This window comes from Beta vulgaris, chromosome 4, assembly GCF_026745355.1.
Source record: "Beta vulgaris subsp. vulgaris cultivar EL10 chromosome 4, EL10.2, whole genome shotgun sequence".
In the NCBI taxonomy this organism is placed as follows: Eukaryota; Viridiplantae; Streptophyta; class Magnoliopsida; order Caryophyllales; family Amaranthaceae; genus Beta; species Beta vulgaris.
Window position 1 is genome coordinate 5,391,017 of NC_079205.1, and position 25,443 is coordinate 5,416,459.

Consider the following 25,443-nt stretch of genomic DNA (forward strand, 5'->3'; position numbering starts at 1 on the left):
AATTTCAGATAATGTTTTGTAATTATTTCACAATGGTACAATACACTCTTATCAATTTTCATTTTGGTTCTAATGATAAGGTGAGTGCATACAATGCACTATATTCTCACCCCATGTTGAAAACTTCATAGGAAAGTTTCACGAGTGATTTGTTTATGTACTCCGTGGGGTGCAACTTGCAAGTAGTCACTAGTGGAAAAAACTTTATATGTCACTTCGTAACAAATGCGATTTTTGTAAAATCGCATCCGAAAATCAACATAAAAAATGGGAGGGAAAGCCGGGAGGAAAATCCGATGCGGTCTTCTTGTGGACCACATCAGATTACAAAAACTGATGCGGTTTTATTAAATCTGATGCGATTTCGTGGACTGCATTAGATTTTCGTACTTTTTTAAAGCTTAACTTTTTGCGTGGCCCATGTTCGTGCGTGGCCCATGTTCCGGCCCATGTTAACAAATTAAACCCGTTGCTCCCTCATTTTCGTCGCAGCCTCTTTGCTTCCCCATCATAACCCTCTCTCCTCATATTCCTCTTCCCTCTCTCCTCTCACAAACCTTACATCTCTTCTCCTCAACTCCCTCTCCTCTTCCCACTCTCATTAACTCCCTCTCAACGTTATTTTCATCATCAACAACGCTCCTCCGTCATCAATGGTCGCGAACCGTCTTCGATCTCAACGCTCCTCTGTCGCTCGTCGCTGTCAGTGGCGTTCTCCTCCGTTGCTCATCGTTGTTAACAACCACCGCCATGAATCGTCGCTAGATCTAGGGTTGGGTTTATTGTTTTTGTTTTTAATTTTCATTTTCGTCCGACTTTCTTATTTTCGTTTCTAATTAGGTTAATTATAAGTTTATAATTTTATTTCTGAATTTTTGGGTTTTCTATCTAGATGATCTTAGGGTTTCAATTTCATATTTTGGTTTTCATTTTCGTTTTATTTTTCGTTTTAAAATTTTGTGTATAAGTTTCATTTAGTATTTTTTAAATTTTATGTATATGTTTTTTGTTTTTATTTTTTTCTGTACAATATTTCATTTTTCAGTTTTAATTATTAGTTTTTTTTTGTTGTAATCTACATATGTAAAATTGTTGAAAATATTATATATGAATTTTTTTGTATAAAATTGTGTGTTTAATGCTCTGTATATAAGACTGAAATGTTGACACTGACTAGGGATGGCAGTGGGGCTGGTCAAGTAGGAGACCCGCCTTATCCCCGCCCAATTGGAGCGGGGATGGGTCTAGGTTTGGCGGGGATGGGGTGGGGATAGGGATTAAAATTGTACCCGCAATAGGTGGTGGAGCGGGTGTGGATTTTATGTTATACCCGCCCCATCCCCGCCCGCCCCGCCCCGCATATTTATTATTAAAATTCTATTTATATACATATATTACTAATGTATTTGAAGATACTTTTGAAATGTAATAAAATATTTACCATTGTTAATTTATTTTAATTTTTCTTTTACTATATTATATTGTGCTTTTGTGAAGTAGACAACTATAATGGGCTTATGGCAGATTTTTTGGTGGATTTTTTGGGGGGGATGAAGTGGGTATGATGCGGGTACGACGTGGGTGCGGGGGTGGGTATAGAATTTCCCCCCGCAATGGGTGGTGGGGCGCGGCGGGGATAGGGATGAAATCTTCCCCCGTAATGGGTGGTGGGGCGAGGATGGGATGATAATTTAATGCGGGTGCGGATGTGGGGGTACCATCCTCCGCACCCGCCCGCCCAAATGCCATCCCGAACACTGACTGGTGTCAGTGACGCTGTCTTGCTGTACATATTTTTTAAAGACCCTTCCCTACTTTCTGATGCGGTCTTGTTCAAAACCGCATCTGTATCTAACGATTCTGATGTGGTTTTAAACCAGATCAATATATTTCTCAATACTGCTACGAGCCCATTTGATGCGGACCAAAACTGCATCAGTAAGCCTGATTTTTGACCGTATCAGATGGACTTTTTTCCACCAGTGAGTGCACGTCGATGAGAGCAATGAACTTGTCCCAAACTAGAAGCAAATGACGATAGCAGTTGAAACAATTGTAATACGCGAAGAGCATGATGATAGTGCAATTCCTACATTCTTCTATAATTTAGTTGCTTTCAACTAATCCATGTTCATGCCAATCGTACTGATATGGTGCTCGTTACTTTTACTAACCATTTATCTAGATTAAATTATTGGCTTGAATGAAGGTAACTTTAGTTATACAATTTTGATTTTGTTAAGATGTAATGGATTAGTTCTATATGCTTCACCAATTAAGTTAGCTGGAGGAAACTCGGTTAAAAGAGATTTGGCAATAATAGATAAAACGTAAGTATATTCTAATAAATTAATTTTTATTTGTATACCATCTCTATATTCATTTAACACAAAATGTTCCTAATACTAATCCCATTTCTACTTGCAATTGGACAATTATTAAGTTAACCCTTTGGAATGAATTTGTGCACATATTTGGAGATCAGCATGCATTTTAACACTGAAGCTATTTTTCGTCCAATTCTTTTTGCATGTGGTCTATATGGAAAGAGCTTTATTGAACTACATGAATTATTCTCATTTCCATTTTATTTCATTTTTAAAATTGTCATATTAATATGTGATAGTGGTTTCCTGTGTTTGTTAAAAACATAGGCCGAAAATATCTTACAGTAGGATTTACACAGGATTTATGTTAGCAAAGTAGATGACTTAACTTCTTCTTTATCTACATGGTATGAGAAAGATAATTATATTAATGTGTATCTTAAATTACTATTTTATTGAATAATTTTATCTTCTAAGTTTATAGTTATCAATCCGATAAATTAGCAAAAAAGAGTTGCCTGGTTCCGCTCAACTTCTTTTCTCCTTACAGTCATTCATTGAAATTTCGAATGCTACTCGGATCTGATTAGATATCTTTTCATGTCGTAAGAAATGTAATTAAACCTTTACTATTTATTTTTTAAACTGAAATAAACCTATACATGAATAAATAACTTTGAATCATCATGGAGGTACAATATTGTCGAGTTATCGTCAATGCGTGTCATCTTGAGATGTTGGCAATATCATATATGAAGCATGCCATTGTTGTCTAAAAAAGACGGTTATTTTCCAAGGAGTTTATGAATGTGACTCTTGCAATCTTACAAATGATGTGACCGTTCCAATGTATAAGTATCGATCTCATATGACCTCTATATCATCAAATAACCAATATTTATTTAATAGGAGGATAAACTTATATCTTATTTTATTAACAGATTGTTAGATCGACTTACAATATGTGATATAAGTGGTTCTTTAAAAGTCAAAATGGTTCATGATCTTGCACAATTCATTTTGGGATGCCTAGCTACAGACCTAAAATTAATACTTCAACAGATTATCATCTAACCAACTAGCTCACATTGCTTTTAAATACACTGCATAATTTCTATATTTTGCCTATATTTTCCTCTAGAAAATAATTGTACAATTGTTTACGTTAATACAACCAAATGAACGTACCCGAGTCATCGAAATTATATTTTCAAAACTTGGAAACAAAGCTTTCTCTTGGATTATACCTCCACCGATGGAAGTATTCAATCCACATCATTCTTATACGGTTAACTACGTGTTGCAGCAGGTCGACTAGGCTGAAGAGTGCATGTGGTTAACCAAGCACCATCAAGACAAATTACGTAGTTGATAAACAATGCAAGCTAAGAGATTTCATTTGCTATCTTTGTAATTATATTGTTATATTATGAATATGTTTTCCCTTAACTAAACTTTGTAAATAATTTTTCTAAAAGCTAATACTAAATGTAATTACGCAACTAATTAAATTCCAACAATAATTTCACACGTATCGTGTGCATGTTGTATGTGTATAACTGGATTTAAAATTGAGAAAAGCAAAGGCCATGAACGAAGGACAATTAGCTAGATCTATTTATATTGATTAAGTCATCATACATATACTTCAGAAAAAGTCCAGAAACCAAATCGAAGGACATAGATAATTGATTTTGAAAAAACAAGAAGCAAAAACTTCACTCCCTCCATGCCAAATAAGTTGTTACATTAGTCTTTTTTGTTTTATTCTGAGATATCAATATTTTCATTGAAGTGAAAGACCAAACTTATAGGTTTTGCTGGGATTACAATCGAAGTTCTTGTCTCCTCCAAACCCATACTTGGTATTATAGCCAGGATAGTCGCTACGTACAAAGTTTACTTCTTGGAGTAAATTTAATCCTTGATCATTTCCAATCTTTGGTATATTCCACTCAAGAAAAAATCCATTCGATTTCGAGGTGATGTGTATCTCACCATCTTCTCCGATCATCTTCTTTGCGTTCCTCAAGAAATCCCTCACTAGCTTTTTATGTAAACTGCCAAAATTAAAAATGATGTCATGATGTCCATCAGACTTCAACGGGAAAACTGCCGACCCATTGTTCAAAAAAAGTGCTCCAAAATTAGAGTTATTAGTCCTAATATTTAGGAGTTAATGGCTAGTAGATAGTTTAAGTGGTTGTTTGGCATATATGAAATTATGTCGAGTAATAAAAATCCTCATGATTTTCTGATTAAATAGTTGTTTGGTTGACAGGAAGTGAGAAAAATAGAGGCAATAATGAAGAAATTGATTTACCTACCTTTCCCTTGGTTAATCACGATTCCTACATAAATTTATATGAATTACAACTTCCCTTATGACTATCAAATAATTTAAACTAATTTCTAGGAATTTCATAAGGGAATTAACTTGGCATAAATTTTAAATTCCTATGGGAAAATAATTCCCATAGCAACCAACCAGGCACTAAATCTGAGTCTGGATCATCTAGAGTTTTAGTAAAACTCTACAAGGCAAATTTGTATTTGAACTTTGCATTTTAAAATCAAGGAGTCATATTAGTGGGAAGGGAAAAATAAGGGGTGTATTTGGATGAGAATAAATAAGGGAAGTTTTTAGAAAGATATATATATATATATATATATATATATATATATATATATATATATATATATATATATATATATATATATATATATATATATATAATGCGTCATTGATTTTTTATTAAATGGTTGATATTGCTCAAACTCTACCTTGTAAAATTATTTAAGAACTCTAGATGATCCAAATATGTTTGACTCTACCGACTACCGTTATCTTGTAAGTGCACAATGCCCCCCACATTTTAGACAACACTTACCTCAGTTTTAGGAACACAGGCTCCTAGTTAACTTAGACTATTTTCAGTTCACCTTATTTTTGCTTATTTCAGATCTAATCAGATCAGATCAGATCAGAAAAAATAAGTTCAGATCAGATCAGTTCAGATCATGCTTATATTTAGAAATCATTATATCTTTCATTACATATTAGTAAAAATAATAATAATTGAATATTAATAAAGTACTCATTGAGACGAATCAAACAAGACCCCACATGACTATATTTTTTCGTATATATTGAGAAAAATCTAAAAGATAAGATCTTGTAATCATAAAAAATAAGTTCAGATCAGATCAGAAAAAATAAGTTCAGATCAGATCAGATAAGTTCAGATCAGAAAATTTCAGGTGAACTAAACATAGCCTTAGCCTTTGTTCTCAACTTATTAAATAAGTTTCACAAAAAATAATTCAAAAAAAAAGTGAAGTTATGTAAAATTCACATAAAACAAGTTAAGTTTACCAAAAATGAGTTATGACAAAGATAATTTAAATTCAGCAAAAATTAGCTAAGGACAATAAAGCCTTAGCTCTCTATTCTCCATTACTTTACTTGTTTTCCCAACGGTCAACGCTTAATGAATAATCTATCCACTAGAGATAAAACTCATAAGCTCGACAAAGTTAATTAGATTTCACCTCATTTTTTCTCTCTCCTCACCTTATTTGTCCACCTCATTTTCCACTACCTCCCCATTTTACCTTACTCAAATTTAAAACACATACATCCACTCATCTACCTCCCCATTTATCTTCTCTCTCTTATTTCCTATACCCCACCACCTTTTCTCTCTCCTACTTTCCCATACCCCACCAATATTTTATCTATTGATTATATATTCCATATTTAACATGATTTCTTTGTAATTAAATAAAAAAATCGTAATTATCCTCATTAATTTCATAATTAATCAATAAATAATTGACACACTAATTAAATTCGGTAGTTGCTAATTACGCTATGTAAATTGGTAATCACGCTATTAAAACGATAAATCGTTAATTTATGCTCATCTTTTAATTGAGATTTCTTACAACAATGGCTACACTTAATATTACAAACAATAATTCACTCATCATTGGTTAATTGGCGACAATTGTGCCAAATGTGTTGAGCCAAGTCCTTTTGTAAGGAGTTGTGAACATCTCTATCCCAGCATCAGCTCTATTTTGCAAATATTGTTGCATCCCTATATCATTGTAGCGACCAGGTTGAACAGAGAATGTTTCAAGCCTATGGCTAGACGAAGTACTAGCAATCGAGGCATTTTCTTGCTCGAAGTCTGATGCGTCTTGATAATTTAGATATGTATCCCGTTCATCCTCGACAATCATATTGTGAAGAATGATACACGCCACATTATTTCCCACATTAAGTGTTCATCCCAAATGAGTGATGGCCTTTGTATTATTGCAAAGCGTGCTTGTAAAACCCAAACGCACGTTCGACGTCTTTCCGAACTGATTCTTGACGTTTGGTGAACAACTCATCGACGGAGATAGTGGGAGTCGAATTGCTGGCATGAACACTGCCCATTTAGGGTAGATCCCATCTGTTAGGTAATATCCCCTATTATAGGTATTACCATTCACATTAAATGTGACCTCAGGAGCTCTTCCTTGATAAAGATCATCGAAGAGCGTGCCAATACATTGATATCATTGCAAGTTCCCGGTGTTCCGAAAAATGCATGCCATATCCACAAGTCTCCGGAGGCCACGGCTTCTAGAATTACCGTTGCAGATTTGGACCTACCTTGATACAACCCTTTCCATGCTCGTGGGCAATTTTTCCATTGCCAATGCATGCAATCTATGCTGCCCATCATTCCAGGAAAACCCGCCTTTCCCCGTCACGTAAGAGGCGTTGCAAGTCGGTTACTGTAGGCCTCCTTAAGTACTCCGGTGTAAAAACTTTTCGAATTCCTTGCACAAAGTGCACAAGGCACTCCTTTGCTGTTGATTCAGCAATTTTGATGTACTCGTCGACTGCGTCAGATGCTGATCCATATGCTAGACACCTCAATGCTGCTGTTCTTTTTTTTGATGAGTGGAGGCACCTAGCTTCCTAGTTGCGTCTGGTAGTTGTTGAAAAAATTTGTCTTTCGTAGCGACTGCGTTCACAATTCGAAAGAAAAGAGGACGACGCATACGAAATCTGTGTCAGAACATGTCTTCGGTATATAGAGGACGATCAACAAAGTAATCGTTCATTAACCTTTGATTTGCATCAGCACGGTCTCTTGGAATAATAATTTTTTTTTTTTGGGAGATGTTCTTTGAGTGGCTTCTATGATTGGAGCGACAATTGTTTGAACAGCTTGTTGAATTACGTAGTCTTCTTGTTCTTCAAGATACGCGTTGTATAAAATCATGTTATTGACCATATCATCAAACTGGTCATCACTTGAACTTGAAGAATTGTAATCCAAGTTCTCATGTTTCCTTTTGTTGCAAGAAGAGAAGAAGAATGAAGTGGTTTGAAGGAAGAAGAATGATATTTTTTGTAGAAAGAAGGATGGTGATTATGGTGTGATGTTATCATTCAACCAATTCATCTTTTATAGACATTTGATGATAAGAGTGCAATCTCTGAAGATAAGAAAGGACTACACAATCCCAAAAAAAAGATTTTCAAAAGATAAGATTGTAATCCACTTTTCAGAAGATAAGATTCTCAATAGATAAGATTGTAATCCACTTTTCAGAAGATAAGATTCTCAATAGATAAAAAATATTATGACTTTGGAGTACAAATGCTTGGAATAAGGCTTGGATTTGAGGGTTATTGAGCATATTTGGATCAAAAGCAATATTAGTATTTTGACGATTTGGGTTTTGTTCGAAATTTTGATGGAAGTTTGGATTTTGTGGGGAATTTGAATTTTGTTGGAAATTTGGATTACATTGGAAATTAGAATTTTGTGGGGAGTTAGAATTTTGTGGGAAATTTGGATTTTGTGGGTGGTTGAGATTAAATTGATAATTTGGGGTTTTTTGAGGCCTATTTCCAGAATTAGAATTATTAGGATTCATAATTATGGATAATTTGTTTGGAAGTATTTAAAGAGTAGAGGAATAAAATATATAATTAAGATGAGAAAAATAAGAGAAATTAAAGATTGGAAAAGGTAGAGAAATTTGAATGTATCTAAAATATGGCAAAATTGGTCTCTATTTATAGACAATTAAAAAATATGAACGTTGGTATAATTTTTTTTTTTTTTAATTAGCAGATTTTTTTTAAAATGGCAAAATTATGCAACGGCTATTTTAAAAAATAACCGTTGCTTTTAAAGGGGAAGGTGACATTTGGCAGCTTCTGATTGGGCCTTTGGGCGCGCGTCAGGCTATCCCACGCCAGCTCTCCCCTTCTTTTTTTCTCTCTCTGCCGTGCGTCAGGCTGGCTGGGCTAGCTGGTCCTTTTTTTTCTCTCTCTCTGCCGCCAGGTGTAAGCTCCCCATTTGTTCTTCATTTGGGCACCTCCCCTAAAACTTCAGCATCCTCATTAAATGGGGAACCAACCCCACTTATGTGGAGCCCCATTTGAGGAGAGAGACTCCATATGGGGAGGGTTTTTTTTCCCATTAATTATTATATTCTATTGGGTTATCCGCGTAACGGGAGACAATATCAATTTCAGACTCCAAAACCAGTTACTACACTAGTCATTATACTCACTACTGTTGTACTACAGATTCTAGCTGTTTAAAACGAGAAAATAACGCTTACCGCCGTTCAGCGTCAGTCATACCAAATTGACCAGCATGTGGAAAATTGTAGATGATACGATCGAATACCATGCTGCCAATAATGGGATGTTTCACCATAATCCTGGCGTCAACTTCATGAAGGACCATGCTGCCTCGAGTCTCAAGCATTGCTTTGTTGGTCAAGAATTCTGCGTAGTTATTGATCAAAAAGTCTGCTAAAATTAACAATAACAAAGTATTAGAAAGATGCAAAAATTTATCAATGTCCATGTACTTATGTAGGAATTAAGATATTTGCACATTTTAGAGAAATGATAGATAATTTATTGTTTAAGAAATAAATTAATGGCTTAAAACTTAATGTGAATTCACGAAATAATAGAAAATACTAGTGTAACATTAGGCTTTGTTTAGTCGAACTGAAAACATACGCTTTTAAAGTAAATTGATTTTTCATAAATAAAAATTATTCTAAGGGAAAAAATATTTACACTTTTAGTTTTAAATTATTTGTTTCTTTACAAGAAAATTGGAGACGAAAGAAAATGAAATGAATGGTAGATGATGTTAGTGAGGTTGAGGAGAGAAATAAAGTCAAACTTAACAAAGGAACGAAAAAGAAGTGCCAATTCTCTTTTTAAAGAGGAATAATTTATTAGGTTTTGTTTAATAGGGTGTTAAAAATTTTCCATAAATACTTTATCTAGAAAATACACACTTTTCGTATTAACTTTATCCAAGGTAAGCCCTATGTGTATTTTCGTTTTCCTCTTATTTTTTGTTGTTTGGTTAGGTAAAGAATGAAAACAAGGTTTCCGTCAAGGGGAGGAGCTCTTCTACAGGTGAAATCATATTCCTTTATAAATTATAATAAATGGAAAAACAAATTTTCCTCCTTCTTTCTTAGCAACCTTTCACTCTCCTCTTATCAATCCTCTACCTTACCTTTCCATATTTCTTTTTTTCCATAGCCTTTTTTACATTACATCAAACAAAGAAAAATTAGCTTTATAATTGAATTTTGCATTATAAGATGTTTTACATGAAAAATCAGTATACATTGAAAATGTTTTACATCCTATCAAACCAAGCCTAACCTTGGATACATTTTTTTCCCTGCTAACCCAATAATGCTAAAACAAAAACAGTGAAGGTGGGTAAAACATAAAAAAACCAGTTAGATTAGAGCTCAATAAGAAGAAAGATTAGTGATTATAATCAACATATATAATAATATAATAAGCTAAGCAAAATGTTCCTAAACATTAAAAAAAATGACATTTAAAAATTGGTAATGTTAGAGTAGTGTACCTTCGGAGTTGAGAGAAGTGGCAGTTATATTATGCGAAGTACCAAAAGCAACAGCCAAACAAGAAGAGAAAGAGAAGTCACCCTCACCAACGAGTAGTATTCTCTGAGCGCTTGTATACGGTCCTATTTTCCTCACTATTTCTTTTGGAACACTAGGCAAACGATTAACAACCGGAGTAGTAACATTTTTTTCCAAGACAATTTCTGGTATTACTTGCTCATCACCATCATCTGTGACTAATTCCTTTCCTTTCTTGTTCGTCTTCGTTAAGTTGGACAATATTTGACCCATTTTGTAGACTATAACAAAGCTAAGAGAACATCCTAGTTTCTACTTTCTACTAAGGATAAATGTTATCTGTTTCTAATATATTGTTCTTGGTTGCCTTCTTATGGAAAAAGAGTACTTAGCATGCGCATTTAAGGCTAACTACTAGGTTACCCTCCAAATTAAGGGAATGGATAATGTTTCAAGTGGCTTTTGGTAATCGAAAGTATTTTTATTTTATTTTTCGGGTTTAAGTTGCCGAAGAGACACAATTGAAAGGAGCTCGAGGATCGGAGGGTGCACCACACCCTCGTTTTCATGGGGAAAATAAGAATAAGAGAATTACGGGAAAATGTGAATTTAATTAGTTGCATGCAAAGTTTGTCTCTAACTAACCTTTTATATTCCATAGGTCAAATGATGTTTACTTATCTATATCTATATATAAATCTATCTATTTATAAAAATATATTAAAAGGTATGCGTAACAACGGCGATGCACCACGTGGCACGCACCCTCCTCATGCCACCAGAATTTCGCCACGTGTCTGTTAACCAACAAAGTCAAGTGGTCATTATTTAAAAAATAAATATGCTGAAGCCTAGGCTCATAAACCCCTGACCTTATGTAAGGGTTTTCAAAGAATCACCATCTCATCTAACATCTCTTAGCGATCCATGTTTTCACAAAAATACAAATATGTGTTGTAATTAGTTAATGTTATTAAACATATCCCTTGCATTCTTAAAAATAAATAAATTTGCATGTTCATTAAAATTAATTATATAGGCATGTTACCATTTGAAGAGCAGTGTTTTATGTACAATAAATTTTTTTAGACATTGCGTAGTATAGGGTTTGACCCCGAGAAGCTGCGAAGACATTGTTGGATGATATGGCTGCCAACAATTACTTGAATGACTGGAGTGTGTCTCGTGGAGCCCTAAAAAGGGAGGTAAGTATGAGGTTGATGTTATTGCTACTTTAACTAACATTGTGCAAGTTTTGGCAGCTAAAGTTGATCAGTTGAGTACTGGATCAATAGCCCCTGTTTGTGAGCTTTGTGAAGTGCAAGGTCACTCATCTGATAAGTGTCAATACAACACCATGGAAGCGGTAACTGAGCAAGTTAATGCCCTCCTAAACACAAACACAAGACCACAAAATAACCCATATTCAAACACATATAAACCGGGTTGGAAGAATCATCCAAACTTCTCTTACAAAATAACCAACCTCAACCTTCACACACAAACTTCTCCCAACCACCCGATTTCCAACAAAGGTCACCATTCTACTCCTCATCCTCAACATCTAACCTTGAAACCATCATAGAGAATTTAGCTTCTTCTCAAGCAAGGCAAATTCAATATCAAGCGAAGCAGAATGACTTATTCAGCAACTCCCTTCAACAAATTCATGCTCATAATAAAATGATGGAAAATCAGATGACCCAAGTTGCTCAACAAATCAGTCATCTCTCAAAACCTTCAGGCCAACTTCCACGGCAAACCGAACCAAACCCAAAAGGGTATATCCATGCTATCTCATTGAGAAGTGGTAGAGAATTGCAAGATCCCTATAGGAAGATGAATGACCAAAGGAAGAGTGTAAAAGAGTCCAAAAAGCCGAGTGAAGAAGATCAAGGCGAAAAAGTGTTGGAAGAGGAAGCTAAGGAGACTGAGAAAAAGGAACCTGTTGTCATACCTATTGCACCATACAAGCCACCTGTTCCATTCCCTCAAAGATTGGCACAAGCAAAGCTAGAGAAGAAGTATGAGAAGTTCCTTGATATTTTGAAGAAGTTACACATTAACATCCCTTTCTTGGATGCTGTCTCAGAGATGCCTTCTTATGCTAAGTTTTTGAAAGACATGCTTTCCAACAAGAGAAATATTGAAGAGAATGTCATTGTTTCAGTAACAGCTGAGTGTATCGCTATTTTGCTAAACAAGTTTCCAAAAAAGCTAGGAGATCCAGGCAGTTATTCTATTCCTATTAAGCTTGGTGATATTGAGATCAAGAATGCCTTATGTGATCTTGGGGCAAGTGTCGGACTCATGCCCTTGTCAATCTGCAAGAAGCTCAACATGGGCGAATTGAAATCCACACGCGATAGCAAGTTGATCGATTAATTAAATAAGAAATAGGAGTTAGCAATCCATTTTGTTGGTACCATCCAAAGGAATCCAATTCAATTGTTTTCTTTTTTGAATTATTCTATTTTCTATTCAATATGATTCAACCAGAGGTCGTATAATTTATAGACTCCGCAACAAGGATTCGAAGGATTAGGCAGTTTTTCAACTTCAATGCTCCTTTCTCCATGAATACAATTCTAGACTCAAAATATCAAGAAACTTATTTTCTTCCAATAAATAAATTAAAAATTAAAACAAGGAATAACAAATATGAAAATAAGGGCTTCCGTTCGTAAAATTTGTGAAAAATGTCGATAGATCCGCAGACGGAACGAATTATAGTAATTTGTTCTAACCCAAAACATAAACAACGACAAGGATAATCATCCTACTATACGAAAAACTAAAAGGAATTTTCTAAAAGAAAAGAAGTGCTAAAAGATTGAATTGATGTAAAAAAACGGAAGGCTTTGTTTTGACATGAAATGGATATATCCATAGATCTTTGACTCATATTTATGAGATAATAAAATATGGCAAAACCTATACCAAAAATTGGTTCACGTAGAAATGGACGTATTAGTTCGCGTAAAAGTCACGTAAAATACCAAAGGGTGTTATTCATTCCAAGCAAGTTTCAATAATACCATTGTGACTGTTACAGATGTAAGAGGTCGAGTGGTTTCTTGGGCTTCTGCCGGTACTTGTGGATTCAGGGGTACAAAAAGAGGGACACCATTTGCGGCTCAAACCGCCGCGGGAAATGCTATTCGTACAGTGGTGGAGCAAGGTATGCAACGAGCAAAGTCATGATAAAAGGTCCTGGTCTCGGAAGGGATGCAGCATTACGGGCTATTCGTAGAAGTGGATACTATTAAGTTTCGTACGAGACGTAACCCCTATGCCACATAATGGCTGCAGACCTCCTAAAAAAAGACGCGTGTAGAAATAAGAATTCAAGAGAATTCAAGAGAAATAAATGATTCAAAGATATGATCAATTTTGTAAAATATTACTATGGTTCGAGAGAAAATAAGAGTATCTACTCGGACACTTTAGTGGAAGTGTGTTGAATCAAGAACAGATAGTAAATGCCTTTATTATGGGTCATCGAAAGAACAGGTTCAAAATCACGATCAATTCCTTTTTCAAATCCTGCTGCAGCTGCACGAGCCCTTCCCGCATGCCACAAATGACCTACGAATAGGAAGAATCCTAGAACAAAATGAGAAGTAGCTAACCAACTTCTAGGAGAAACATAATTGACTGCATTAATCTCGGTAGCTACCCCGCCCACAGAATTTAAAGAACCTAAAGGAGCATGAGTCATATATTCTGTTGAACGTCGTTCTTGCCAAGGTTGTATGTCTTTTTTCAACCGACTCAAGTCCAAACCATTTGGATCCCTTAGGGGTTCTAACCAGGGAGCGCGCAAATCCCAAAAACGCATAGTTTCTCCCCCAAAAATCACTTCTCCAGTCGGAGAACGCATTAGGTACTTACCTAAACCGGTAGGTCCTTGAGCGGATCCCACGTTAGCCCCAAGACGTTGGTCTCTAACTAAAAAAGTAAATGCTTGAGCTTGAGAAGCTTCTGGTCCAGTGGGCCCGTAAAACTCACTAGGATAAGCAGTATTATTGAACCAGACAAAGCAACAAGCAATGAAACCAAAGACAGATAAAGCAGCCAAACTATAAGACAAATAAGCCTCTCCTGACCAGACAAGCGCGCGGCGAGCCCATGCAAAAGGTTTAGTTAAGATATGCCAGATTCCACCAAGTATACAAATGGAACCTATCCATACATGCCCTCCGATTATATCTTCCAAATCGTCCACACTAACAATCCACCCTTCTCCTCCAAAAGGTGATTTTAGTAAATAACCAAATATAATACTTGGACTAAGGGTAACGTTGGTAATTTTTCTTACATCTCCGCCTCCTGGAGCCCAGGTATCATATATGCCCCCAAAATAAAGAGCCTTAAATACTAGAAGACACTAGTAGAATAAATGCTATTTGCTGCGATTTTACCAATACGCAGCAATATAACACGCAAAAATAAATAAAAAAATAGAAATGACAATATTGCTGCGGTTCCCGCCAAAAACCGCAGCAATATTGTCCAACAGAATAATTTTGAACAAAATGTGGTACCCAGGCCAGCTAATATTGCTGCGGTTTCCACGTAGGACCGCAACAATATATTAAAAAACATTTTTTTAATATATTGCTGCGGTCCTACGTGGAAACCGCAGCAATATAAACGCTTAATATATATATATAACTCACGCGCGCCCCTCCATTCAAAGGTTACAAAACTGAAAACCCTAAATTAACAATAGCGCCTCCCTCCTCCCCCCCTCCCTCTCACTCCTACTCCTTTCTCTCTCATTTTCGCAGTGCGTTCTCTCTCCATCACCCACCTGCTTTCTCCCTCCTTCACCCTTTACCCTTCACCCTCCTGCATTCTCTATCCTCTTTCTTCGCCGAAAATACACGGGAGACAACCAGAAATTAACGGCCTCAGTTTCTTCGCCGGAAACACACCGCGACAGTCGTCGCTCGTGAAGCCGGCTTTTGGTTCGAAGTGGTTACGGTTGTGGTTCGAAGTTTTGTACGAGCCAGTTGCTTTTGCTTCCTCTGTCGTCCGAGCCAGTTTACGGTTGTGGTTCGATGTTTACGGTTGTGGTTCGAAATTTTGTACGAGCCAGTTGCTTTTGCTTTTGGTTCAAAGTGGTTACGACTTTTGGTTCGAAGTGGTTACGGTTGTGGTGCCCAGGCCAGTTGCTTTTGGTTCGAAGTGGTTACGGTTGTGCCGTTGTGGTTCGAAGTAAATCTCACATCCTTGCGTTTTTTGTTTGGATCTTTCTCCTTCGTTGTTAAATGGTTGGACTTGGATGCTTACAGTAAACCCTTAAAGCAACTTGGAAGTGTTAAAAACCACCATATCTGAATCTTTTTTTGTTTTTGTTTTTGTAACCTTTAATTTTATTTGTACTGTTATTGCCATTAGAAGTTTGGTTCTTATTTTTCTTAGTTTTGATTTTTTTTAGTTAGGATTGGTTATTGTTTGCAATTATGAAAAATTATAATACTATTATTATGTACAATTTTTCAGTTTTTTCGAGTTTGAGTTTGGTAATCGTTTGTTATTATATGCATTATTTTGGTTGTAAGTGTTGTTTTTAATTTTACTTTTTAATCTATTGTATTATTTATGTAACTAGTTCTTTTTATCGTTATATATTAATAAATCTATATGTCATTTCATTTTCAATTCATATGAGAATTTTGTGAATAGTGAATTGGATTGTTGCCTGATTTTAATCTTACAAATGTGATTGTAAAATGCCAAAAAAAAAAAAATTTTTTTTTTGGTTACCATGACCTATTGCTGCGATTTTGGGCCAAAACCGCAGCAATAGTTTGACATATTGCTGCGGTTTTAGCCCAAAACCGCAGCAATACTCTATGTTAAATAGCTAATACATAATAATGTTGTTGCGGTTTGGTTTAAAAACCGCAGCAATATTTGTAGATATTGCTGCGGTTAAAAACCGCAGCAATATAATTATCTATCTCCCCTTAATTGCTGCGTGCCCAAAACCGCAACAATAGGACACTTTTTAACCGCAGCAAATAGCATTTATTCTACTAGTGAGAAAAGCGCCTATACCTAACAAGATTAAGTGAATGCCCAAAATTGTGGTCGTTTTATTTCTATCTTTCCACACATAACCGAAGAATGGGAAAGATTCTTCAAGAGTCTTAGGGCCCAGAAGTGCATGATAAATAACACCAAAGCCCAATACGGCCGATGAAATAAATTGAAGTACTCCAGATACAAAGTATGGAAAAGTATCTATAACTTCCCCCCAACCTAGACTAGCTAGGTGGGGAAGTAAAATTAATCCTTGTTCATACATCGGCTTCTCTGGTACGAAATGAGCCACTTCAAATAGGTTCATTGCTCCAGCCCAGAATACGATTAATCCAGCATGGGCTACATGAGCTCCAAGTAGTTTACCGGATAAATTGATAAGTCGAGCATTCCCGGCCCACCAAGCGAAACCGGTGGTTTCTTCAAGTGCTTCTTTCGGAGTTAAACTGCCATTTGTCCATATTTCGAGAAAAAGTATCTCTTGTTTTTCATTCCCATTTCCATAAGAATGAATACTATGATTCACGTTTCGAACAGGCATGAATAAAGCATCTATAGGATAACTTCCGTCTTGAAAGTTATTTGGCGCTTTTATATGATATTTGCGATTTCTCTCGAGTTGTAATCCAATACACAAATCAATTGGTTCCGCTAAGCTAGCTATATGTTGTGTATTGTCAACTATTTCTACATAAGGTGGCAAGATGATATCTTGAGCAGTTACACACCCGGGGCCCCTAACAAAAATAGACGCCTCACAAGTTCCATATAGATTACTTCTCAATACTATTTCTTTCAAATTCATTAAAGTAGGAACAAGCATATTTTGGTGCATTTCTTACTCTTCGGAACCACTGCAAGAGACGGGAAGTCATGACGCGTTGAGAGCCCAAAAACCTGGTAACCGCCCGACCGGGCGACATCTGCCCCGGCTGGTCGGGCGAGTTTTACTTAGCCAAGAAATCAGAAGTGAAGTCCAAGAGGAAGTTGCTCCCGCGCCAGACCGGGCGAAATCCGCCCCGGTGGGTCGGGCGAACTTTACTTAGTCAAATTTCAGAAAAGTTAAGCTGCCAGCCATTTTCATTTGCGGGCCCGACCGGACGAAATCCGCCTGGGCGGTCGGGCGGGGAGAAGGATAATTCTGCTGAAGGAAGCCCGGTCAGGCGCGAAGAAGGAATATCAGACCTGACGACCGTCCGACCGGTCGGGCGAGACGATCTTTGGGCCGTTTTAAGCGCGTGTTGTGCCAGATTTATAAGACATATAAATACTTATTTTCTTAGAGTTAAAAACTACGCCTTTTTATTAGAGAATACATTTTATTACTTTTTAGAGAGCTTTGGAGAAGACTCCATTGTTGAACATTGATTACTACGCTTTGATTTTTCCAAGTAAAGAATAAGTTTTCTTAATCTCTTCCTTTCCTTCATTATCATTATGTCTTTCAATTTGTTTATTATTTGTTTTGTTAATTCAATTATGTGTGAGTAGTCTATTAATCTAGGGTTAAGTTAAACCCTAGCAATGATTTAATACATGAATTCCTCCATTAATCCCATCTTTATGTGATCAATTATTCTTGTTTGATTGGATTGTTCTTATGTTCATTATCATACTAGGGATAGATGATTTTGATTTGACTCTATATATCTTGTTTTCAATGGGAATTGAATCTAGATGGTTTTGTTTATTCAATCAATGGTATGAATATCTCTATGGGAATAAGTAGATAGGATTGCTAGGAATTTAATTGTAATGCTATGCTTAATGTCTCTTTCTTGCATGATTCCACGGGAGTAGGTTTGATTGCTTGGTTAGAGTAGCCATTGGTACTCGGGAGAGGTCTTTGGTAGTTATAGGGTGCATTACTCCTCTTGAATCGTTGATTATGTTTATTTGGGATGGAAATTATTCATGTATTGGTCATGCTAGTGGTGATGCTTAATTCTAGATGTTTTAATTAATTGATATACTTTGTGTGTTTCTAGTAATTGTCATAGTTTAGCATTAGTCTTAGTTCAACATCATTTCCATCATCGTTTGTCACTTGTTTAGTTAGATTGAGTCAAGATACCTAGTGTTTGATACTGTTTGTCCCTGTGGATTCGACCCTGACTTGCCCTGCTACATAGTTAGGAGGTTAGTTAGGAATTTACTTTTGTTAGGTGCGCAACACGCCTACCAGAGTATTCGTGTGGTATTTTCTCAGATTTTGCACGTGTGAAACATGTTCCTTCTATTTCTCCAAGCAACGCTCTTCGCATCGCAATGCCTATTGTATCACCTTGACGTTTCATAAGTGGAGAGATAATTTATTTATAAGAGCGAAATTCCTTTCCATGGATAATTACACCTTTGGAAAGGAAGATGTAAGAAATGAGTTCTTATGATTCTTGCTCGAGCCGGATGATGAAAAATTATCATGTCCGGTTCCTTTGGGGGATGAATCGAATCTATAAAAATTCACCTATCCTAATAACAAAAAAACCTGACTTGAATGATCCTGTAATGATTAGAAGTGATACTGATAATAATGATCCGCATAAAAGAGCTGCATAACTCAATACCGTCATACTTATATGCATCATTAACCACTGGGATTGGAGAGCAGGTACTAATATTGCGAATTGATGCATTTCAGTTAACAGACCTGACGTAGCAAATCCTTGGGTAAAAACAGCACTTGGTGCAGTTATTGCACTTAAAGAATTTTTCTCTTTTTTTAAAAAATATGGAATCTTATGAATAAGGTAGAAACTCCAGAAAAGGAAGATTAATGATTCATATAGATCACTTAATGGAAAATGCTTCCAATAAACCCAACGAGTCACTCCTTACAACTAGCAGATAGAACAGTCAAGTTCCCCCTTGGCATCCTTGAAGATGTTCCTCTTAAAGTCGGAAAATTTTTCATTCCATGTGATTTTGTTGTTATGGAAATGGAAGAAGATACAAACGTTCCCATTATTCTATTGGGAGACCCTTTTTGGCCACTACTGAAGCCATAATTTATATGAAAAAAGGAAAAATCACCTTTGAAATAGGTGATGAGAAGATGGAGTACACACTCACAAACTCCAGGGCTTCCCCATCTATTGGAGAAATTATTGATAGAGTGGATGTTTTCAATGAGGATACCCCGGTTATATCTAGCACTCCTTCTTCTATGTCGATTGAGAGATCACTTGCAAAAATCCAACATTCAGTTGCTGAGATTAAGGCAGAGCAGTGCATTATTAAGAAGAACTTGTCATCCATATTCACAATCTTGGAAAACCTCAATACTTGGATGCAGTCACCAGGGTTTTCGATCCCTTCGCTCTCCCCTCCTTAGTGAGTATTTATGAGTACCCTACCCCTTTCTTTGTGTCTACTCTTTACCTTTGTCACATTACGGACATTGTGACATGCTAGCTTGGGGAAGGGATTTACCACATCATCTGTACATATTCATCATTTAGACATTTTTACTTTCCGATTTTGCATATAGTTTCATCATTAAGTTGCATTTTAGGTTGCATTTAGGATCGATCACTGCTGATAGTACACACTAAGCTTGGTTTTATGCTCATCTCTATGTGAAGTCTAAGCATCATTTGAATAACTCTGAACTATTTTTGATCTCTCCTTGCTCGTTGTGATTTGAATGGTTTGTGGTAAGACGGTTTGATCCTCTTAAGGGAGACTTGACTATGCTTGTTAGCCAAAAATCTATCTATTAAGGTTATTTGAGCCTAATGGACTAACATTTTTTTAGTCTTTCTTGTGATGTGTGATGCTCTTCCTTGATTATTATCCTCTAGAACTTGCATTGATACTCCTTGAGACCGCATTGACTTATTTTGCATTGAATATGATTGAGGCATCTGTTATTTCTGAGCTACATAACCAACTGCCACCTACATTGATTACTCTCTTTTTGTCACCCCTCTGAGCCTAGCCTGTTTTTCTTGATTAACTACATCTTTAGCCCTTTATCTTGTCCTACCTAGGGAATTGTGAAGCCATGTTGATGAGGTTAAACGTGACATTAGAGATATATTGTGGTGTTTGATTGTATTGAGTTCACCTCCTCATAGTTGCTTTCTTTGAAACTCCTATCGATTCTCTCTTGTAGAGAATTTGTTAAATCCTTTATTGAAAAAAAAAAGAAAAAAAAATTGTATTTATGTCTTTAGTGCGTAATAAAAGGAAATTGGAGTATATAGTTGAGGAGTTATGAAGTAGCCAATGAAAAAGAGAAAATGAAGTGAAATTAAAATGTGTGTGTGAGGTTTGATAATTGTTGTCAAGGGTGTATGAAAAAAAAAGAGCTTCACTTTCCCCTTTGAGCACCACTTTTCTAGAACTTTCCACACCCATACCTTAAGCCTTCATTACAACCAATATAAATCCCTCATGATTCTTTGCATATAACATAGTCCCGAAGCGGTGGAGAGTGAGAAGATGTGCAAGCTTATGGTAGGATATAGTCAATGGCCGGAATGGAGCTTTGAGCGACTATTTGACCTTTTTATACACATGAGTGTTGTGTGCACGACTAGAGTGAGGGTTTATCATGTATGGTCAAGACAAGCTTGGGGGAGCAAATTGGTAGTATTGGTTGTCAAGTCATCACTATGAGATCTAGGATTTAGATTGAATAGTTTTGTGTTTATTTCCTTCATGGTCTCGTGTTGTGTGTGTGCTTGAAGAGTTTTTATCTTACTTTCCCCTATGTTTCATGTTGGAATGTTTGTGGACAAGCATTAGTTTAGCTTGGAGGAGTTTGATATGTCTATTTTATATAGAGATTTTACCTCCGTCTCTCATTCATTATTGGTCTTAATTGCGCTCTTCGGAGCCATTTTCACTACTAATGTGCTCCATGTAGTGTGTTTATATTTTTCAGATTGATCATTGTAGGAATTTACACGTTTTAGTGCATTTCCTACTCATTTATATAACTACAAGAGATGATGTACTTTCGAGAGCACGAGCATTGCGTTGGAAGAGTTTTGAAGCAAAGCGAATAATAAAAGAAGTAGAAAAATGACTCCAGTCCACTCTTTTGATTATATCTCAAGTTATACAAATCTAAATAGAGTGATTTCAATTGTGTTAGATTCTACATTTTAAGAGCTTTGCAACGAGTGGTCATTTGCATAATTCCGACCAATAACGAAGAAGTTATGGCATTTTGAAGATTGAGATTTTGTGTAGTCTGACGACCACCCGGCCGGGCGGAATCCGCCCCGGTTACCCGGGCGCCCTTACTTAGCCAAATTTCATCGTTTGGAGAAGATTTTGATGAAAAGAAAATATTTTATTTCGGGCCCAACCGGGAGGAATCTCGCCCGACCGGGCGGGGCACTATTTCCTATTCTACGGTTTATGACCTGACAACCGCCCGACCAGGCAGATTCCGCCCGGGTTGGTCGGGTGGGGCACTTTTAAGGTTTTTGAGCGCGTGTTGCGCCAGTTTTGATGGACATATAAATACTTATCTTTTCATAATTAAAAAGACTACGTTTTATCATTAGAGAATAGGTTACTACTTTTTAGAGAGTTTTTGAGAGGCGTTCCATTATTGAACCTTGAATTCCACAAGTTTGATTCATTCAAATAAGACTAAGTTTTTCTAATCTCTTCTTTTTCTTTATTATTATTATCTCTTCCAATTTATTTATTAATTGCTTTGTTATTTCAATTATGAGTGAGTAGTTTTATAATCTACGGCTAAGTTGAACCCTAGCAATGATTAATACATGAATTCCTCCATTAATCCGAAGTTGATGTGATTAATTGTTCTTGCTTGATTGAATTGTTCTTATTTTTATTATCATACTAGGGATAGATGATTTTGAATTGATTCCTTATGTCTTAGTTTCAATGGGAATTGAATTTAGATGGATTTGTTGATTCGATCAAGAGTATGAATATCTCTATGGGAATAAGTAGATAGGATTATTAGGAAGTTATTTGTGATGCCATATTTAATGTCTCTTTCTTGCATGATTCTATGGGAATAGGTTTGGTTGCTTGTTTAGAGTAACCATTGATACTTGGGAGAGATCTTTGGTAGTTATAGAGCGCATTACTCCTTTTGAATAATTGATCATTATGTTTATTGGGATGGAAATAATTCATGTATTGTTCATGCTAGTGGGGGATGCTTAATTCTAGATGTCTTTATTGATCGATTATACCTTATGTGTTCCTAGTCGTCGTCATAGCTTAGCATTAGAATTAGTTCAACACCTTTTTCATCATTGTTGTCACTTGTTTAGTTAAATTGAGTCAAGATTTCTAATGTTTGATACTGTTTGTCTCTGTGGATTCGACCTTGACTTGCCATGCTACATAGTTAGGAGGTTAGTTAGGAAATTACTTTTGTTAGGTGCGCGACACGCCTATCATATGTGTTGTAATTAGTTAATGTTGATAAACATATCCCTTGCATCCTTAAAAATAAATAAATTTGCATGTTCATCAAAATTAATTATGTATGCATGATACCATTTGAAGAGCAGTGTTTTATGATTAATAAAAAAATTTAGAAATTATGTAGTATAGGATTTGATCCCGAGACCTCAAGTACATATACTAAAGTCTTAACCACTAGGCTAAGTTGTATTTATTGTTATTATCATAAAGTATTATATTAATAAATGAATTTTTTTTCTTACCCGGGAATTTGCCCAGGCCTAATATCTAGTATATATATCAAAAGGCGTTCCTAAACAAGGAATGGTGCCATATGGCGCTCTTCTTGGGGGCGTTTAACTTTATGTAATCCATGCATGTACATTAAAAATATTAGAAATTGCATAATGTAGGATTTGATCCCGTGACCTCAAGTTCACATATACTAAATTTTCAACCACTAAACCAAGTTGTATTATTTAGTTTTAACATTTTAAAGTACAATATCAATAAATAAATTTTTTTCTTACCAAGGGCATAGTCCTGGACTGATAACTAGTTTCATGTAAATTGGTGCATTGTATTGGCTTTGTAATCGGTGTCCATGAGCTTGTCTCTGTTTTTTTGGGACTAAACTAATGGAAATTCAGTTCAATTTAGACATTATTAGTTCAATCTAGTTTCCTTCAAACAAGTTCAGTTTAATTATTTTCCTCTTACACAATTTCAATTTAGATAAGTTTGGACGAATTAAGTTTAGTTTAGTCCAAAAGAACAAAGTCTTACTCCCTCTAAAAAAACAAATCGAAGGACATATAGATAATTGATTCTGAAAAACCAAGAAAAAGCTTCACTTAGATCATGCCAAATAAGTTGTTGCATTAGTCTTTTTTGTTTTATTTTGAGATATCAGAATTTTCATGAAAGTGAAAGACCAAACTTATAGGTTTTGCTGGGATTACAATTGAAGTTCTTGTCTCCTCCAAACCCATACTTGGTGCTATAGCCAGGATAGTCGCTACGTTTAAAGTTCACTTCGAGGATAAGTTTTAATCCTTCATCTCTTCCAATCTTTGGTATATCCCATCGAAGAAAAAATCCATTCGATTTCGAGGTGATGTGTATTTGACCATATTCTCCGATCATCTTCTTTGCGTTCTTCAAAAAACCCCTCACCAAATTTTGATTTGAACTGTCAAAAATTAACAATGATGTTATGATGTCCATTAGACTCAACTCGGAAAACTGCCGACCCATTGTTCAAAAAAAATACTCCAAAATTAGAGTTGATTAGTCCTAAAGTACTTTGAGTGAACAAAGTTTCAACAAACTGCAATTTTTAAAGTTTAGGTGAGTAAACTGCAAATACATCTAAAGTTCAATACTCAAAAGTATACTTAATTCTTTCCCAACGCACAATGAATAATCTATCCACTAGAAATAGAACTGATAAACATTAATAACGCGTGAAGTTAGTTCAGCTCGGCAAAGTTAATTAGGTTTTAATTATTTTATTCTATTGGGTTATCCGCGTAACGGGAGATATATCAATTTCGGACTCGAAAACCAGTCACTACATTAGTCACTATACTACTGTTCTAGATTCTAGCTGTTTAAAACCAAAAAAATATCGCTTACCGCCGTTCAGCGTCAGTCATACCAAATTGGCCAGTATGTGGAAAATTGTAGATGATACGATCGAATACCATGCTGCCAATAATGGGATGTTTCACCATAATCGTGGCGTCAACTTCATGAAGGACCATGCTGCCTCGAGTCTCAAGCTTTGCTTTGTTGGTCAAGAATTTTGCGTAGTTACTGATCAGAAAGTCTGCTAAAATTAACACTAACAAAGTATTAGAAAGATGCAAAAATTTGTCATCGTCCATGTACTTATGTAGGAATTAAGATATTTGCACATTTTAGAGAAATGATAGTTATTCTATTGTTTAAGAAATAAATTAATGGCTTAAAACTTATAATAGAAAATACTAGTGTAACATTAACTTTGTTTAGTCGAACTGAAAACGTACGCTTTTTTCTTTAAGGGAAACGTACGTTTTTAAGTTATTTGTTTCTTCACAAGAAAATTGGAGACGAAAGAAAAATGAAATAAATGGTAGATGATGTTAGTGAGGTCGAGTAGTGTACCTTCAGAGTTGAGAGAAGTGGCAGTTATATTATGCGAAGTACCAAAAGCAACAGCCAAACAAGAGGAGAAAGAGAAGTCACCCTCACCAACGAGTAGTATTCTCTGTGCGCTAGTGTACGGTCCTATTTTCCTTAATATTTCTTTTGGAACACTAGGCAAACGATTAACAACGGTAGTAGTAACATTTTTTTCCAAGACAATTTCTGGTATTACTTGCTCATCACCATCATCTATGACTAATTCCTTTCTTTTCTTGTTCGTCGTCGTCGTCGCATCTTCTTCATTACCACTCTTCAAATCAACCACAACGTGAGGAGTAATTGAAACATCCAAGTTGTTGTAATGCCTTTCATTGGTGTCGACGGTGTTCGACCCCGATGTTGGCTCACCATGATGATCATATATGTCAATGCAGTGGGTTTCTGGTTGCTTCTCATCAGTATTGTTGAAAGGAATTTTTAAGTGATTGGTTTGATGATCATCTCTTGGTATTTCCGTTCTTGCTTTTGGACGCAAAAATTTGCATAAGTTGGACAATATTTGACCCAT

General features: G+C 35.8%; 3 protein-coding genes and 1 pseudogene across 3 annotated transcripts; 1 reads left to right on the forward strand and 3 right to left on the reverse strand.

Annotated features, from left to right (window-relative positions):
* Positions 1 to 4,113: 4,113 nt before the first annotated feature.
* LOC130591039 (uncharacterized protein At4g26485-like) lies at positions 4,114 to 10,556 on the reverse strand. Its single transcript, XM_057393925.1, has 3 exons — positions 10,265 to 10,556; positions 8,973 to 9,165; positions 4,114 to 4,387 (listed from the first exon to the last, which is right to left on the reverse strand). Exons 1-3 carry the CDS (start codon positions 10,554 to 10,556, stop codon positions 4,114 to 4,116), a joined length of 759 nt encoding a protein of 252 aa, XP_057249908.1.
* Positions 10,557 to 11,966: 1,410 nt separating this feature from the next.
* Positions 11,967 to 12,668, forward strand: LOC125496435 (uncharacterized). The gene has a single exon (XM_048641883.1). The coding sequence runs from the start codon at positions 11,967 to 11,969 to the stop codon at positions 12,666 to 12,668; it is 702 nt and encodes a 233-aa protein (XP_048497840.1).
* Positions 12,669 to 13,716: 1,048 nt separating this feature from the next.
* On the reverse strand, positions 13,717 to 18,910 carry LOC125496437 (photosystem II CP43 reaction center protein-like; annotated as a pseudogene).
* Positions 18,911 to 23,601: 4,691 nt separating this feature from the next.
* LOC125496438 (uncharacterized protein At4g26485-like) lies at positions 23,602 to 25,443 on the reverse strand. Its single transcript, XM_048641885.2, has 3 exons — positions 24,894 to 25,443; positions 24,381 to 24,573; positions 23,602 to 23,934 (listed from the first exon to the last, which is right to left on the reverse strand). The coding sequence occupies exons 1-3, from the start codon at positions 25,441 to 25,443 to the stop codon at positions 23,661 to 23,663; spliced, it is 1,017 nt and encodes a 338-aa protein (XP_048497842.1). The 3' UTR covers positions 23,602 to 23,660.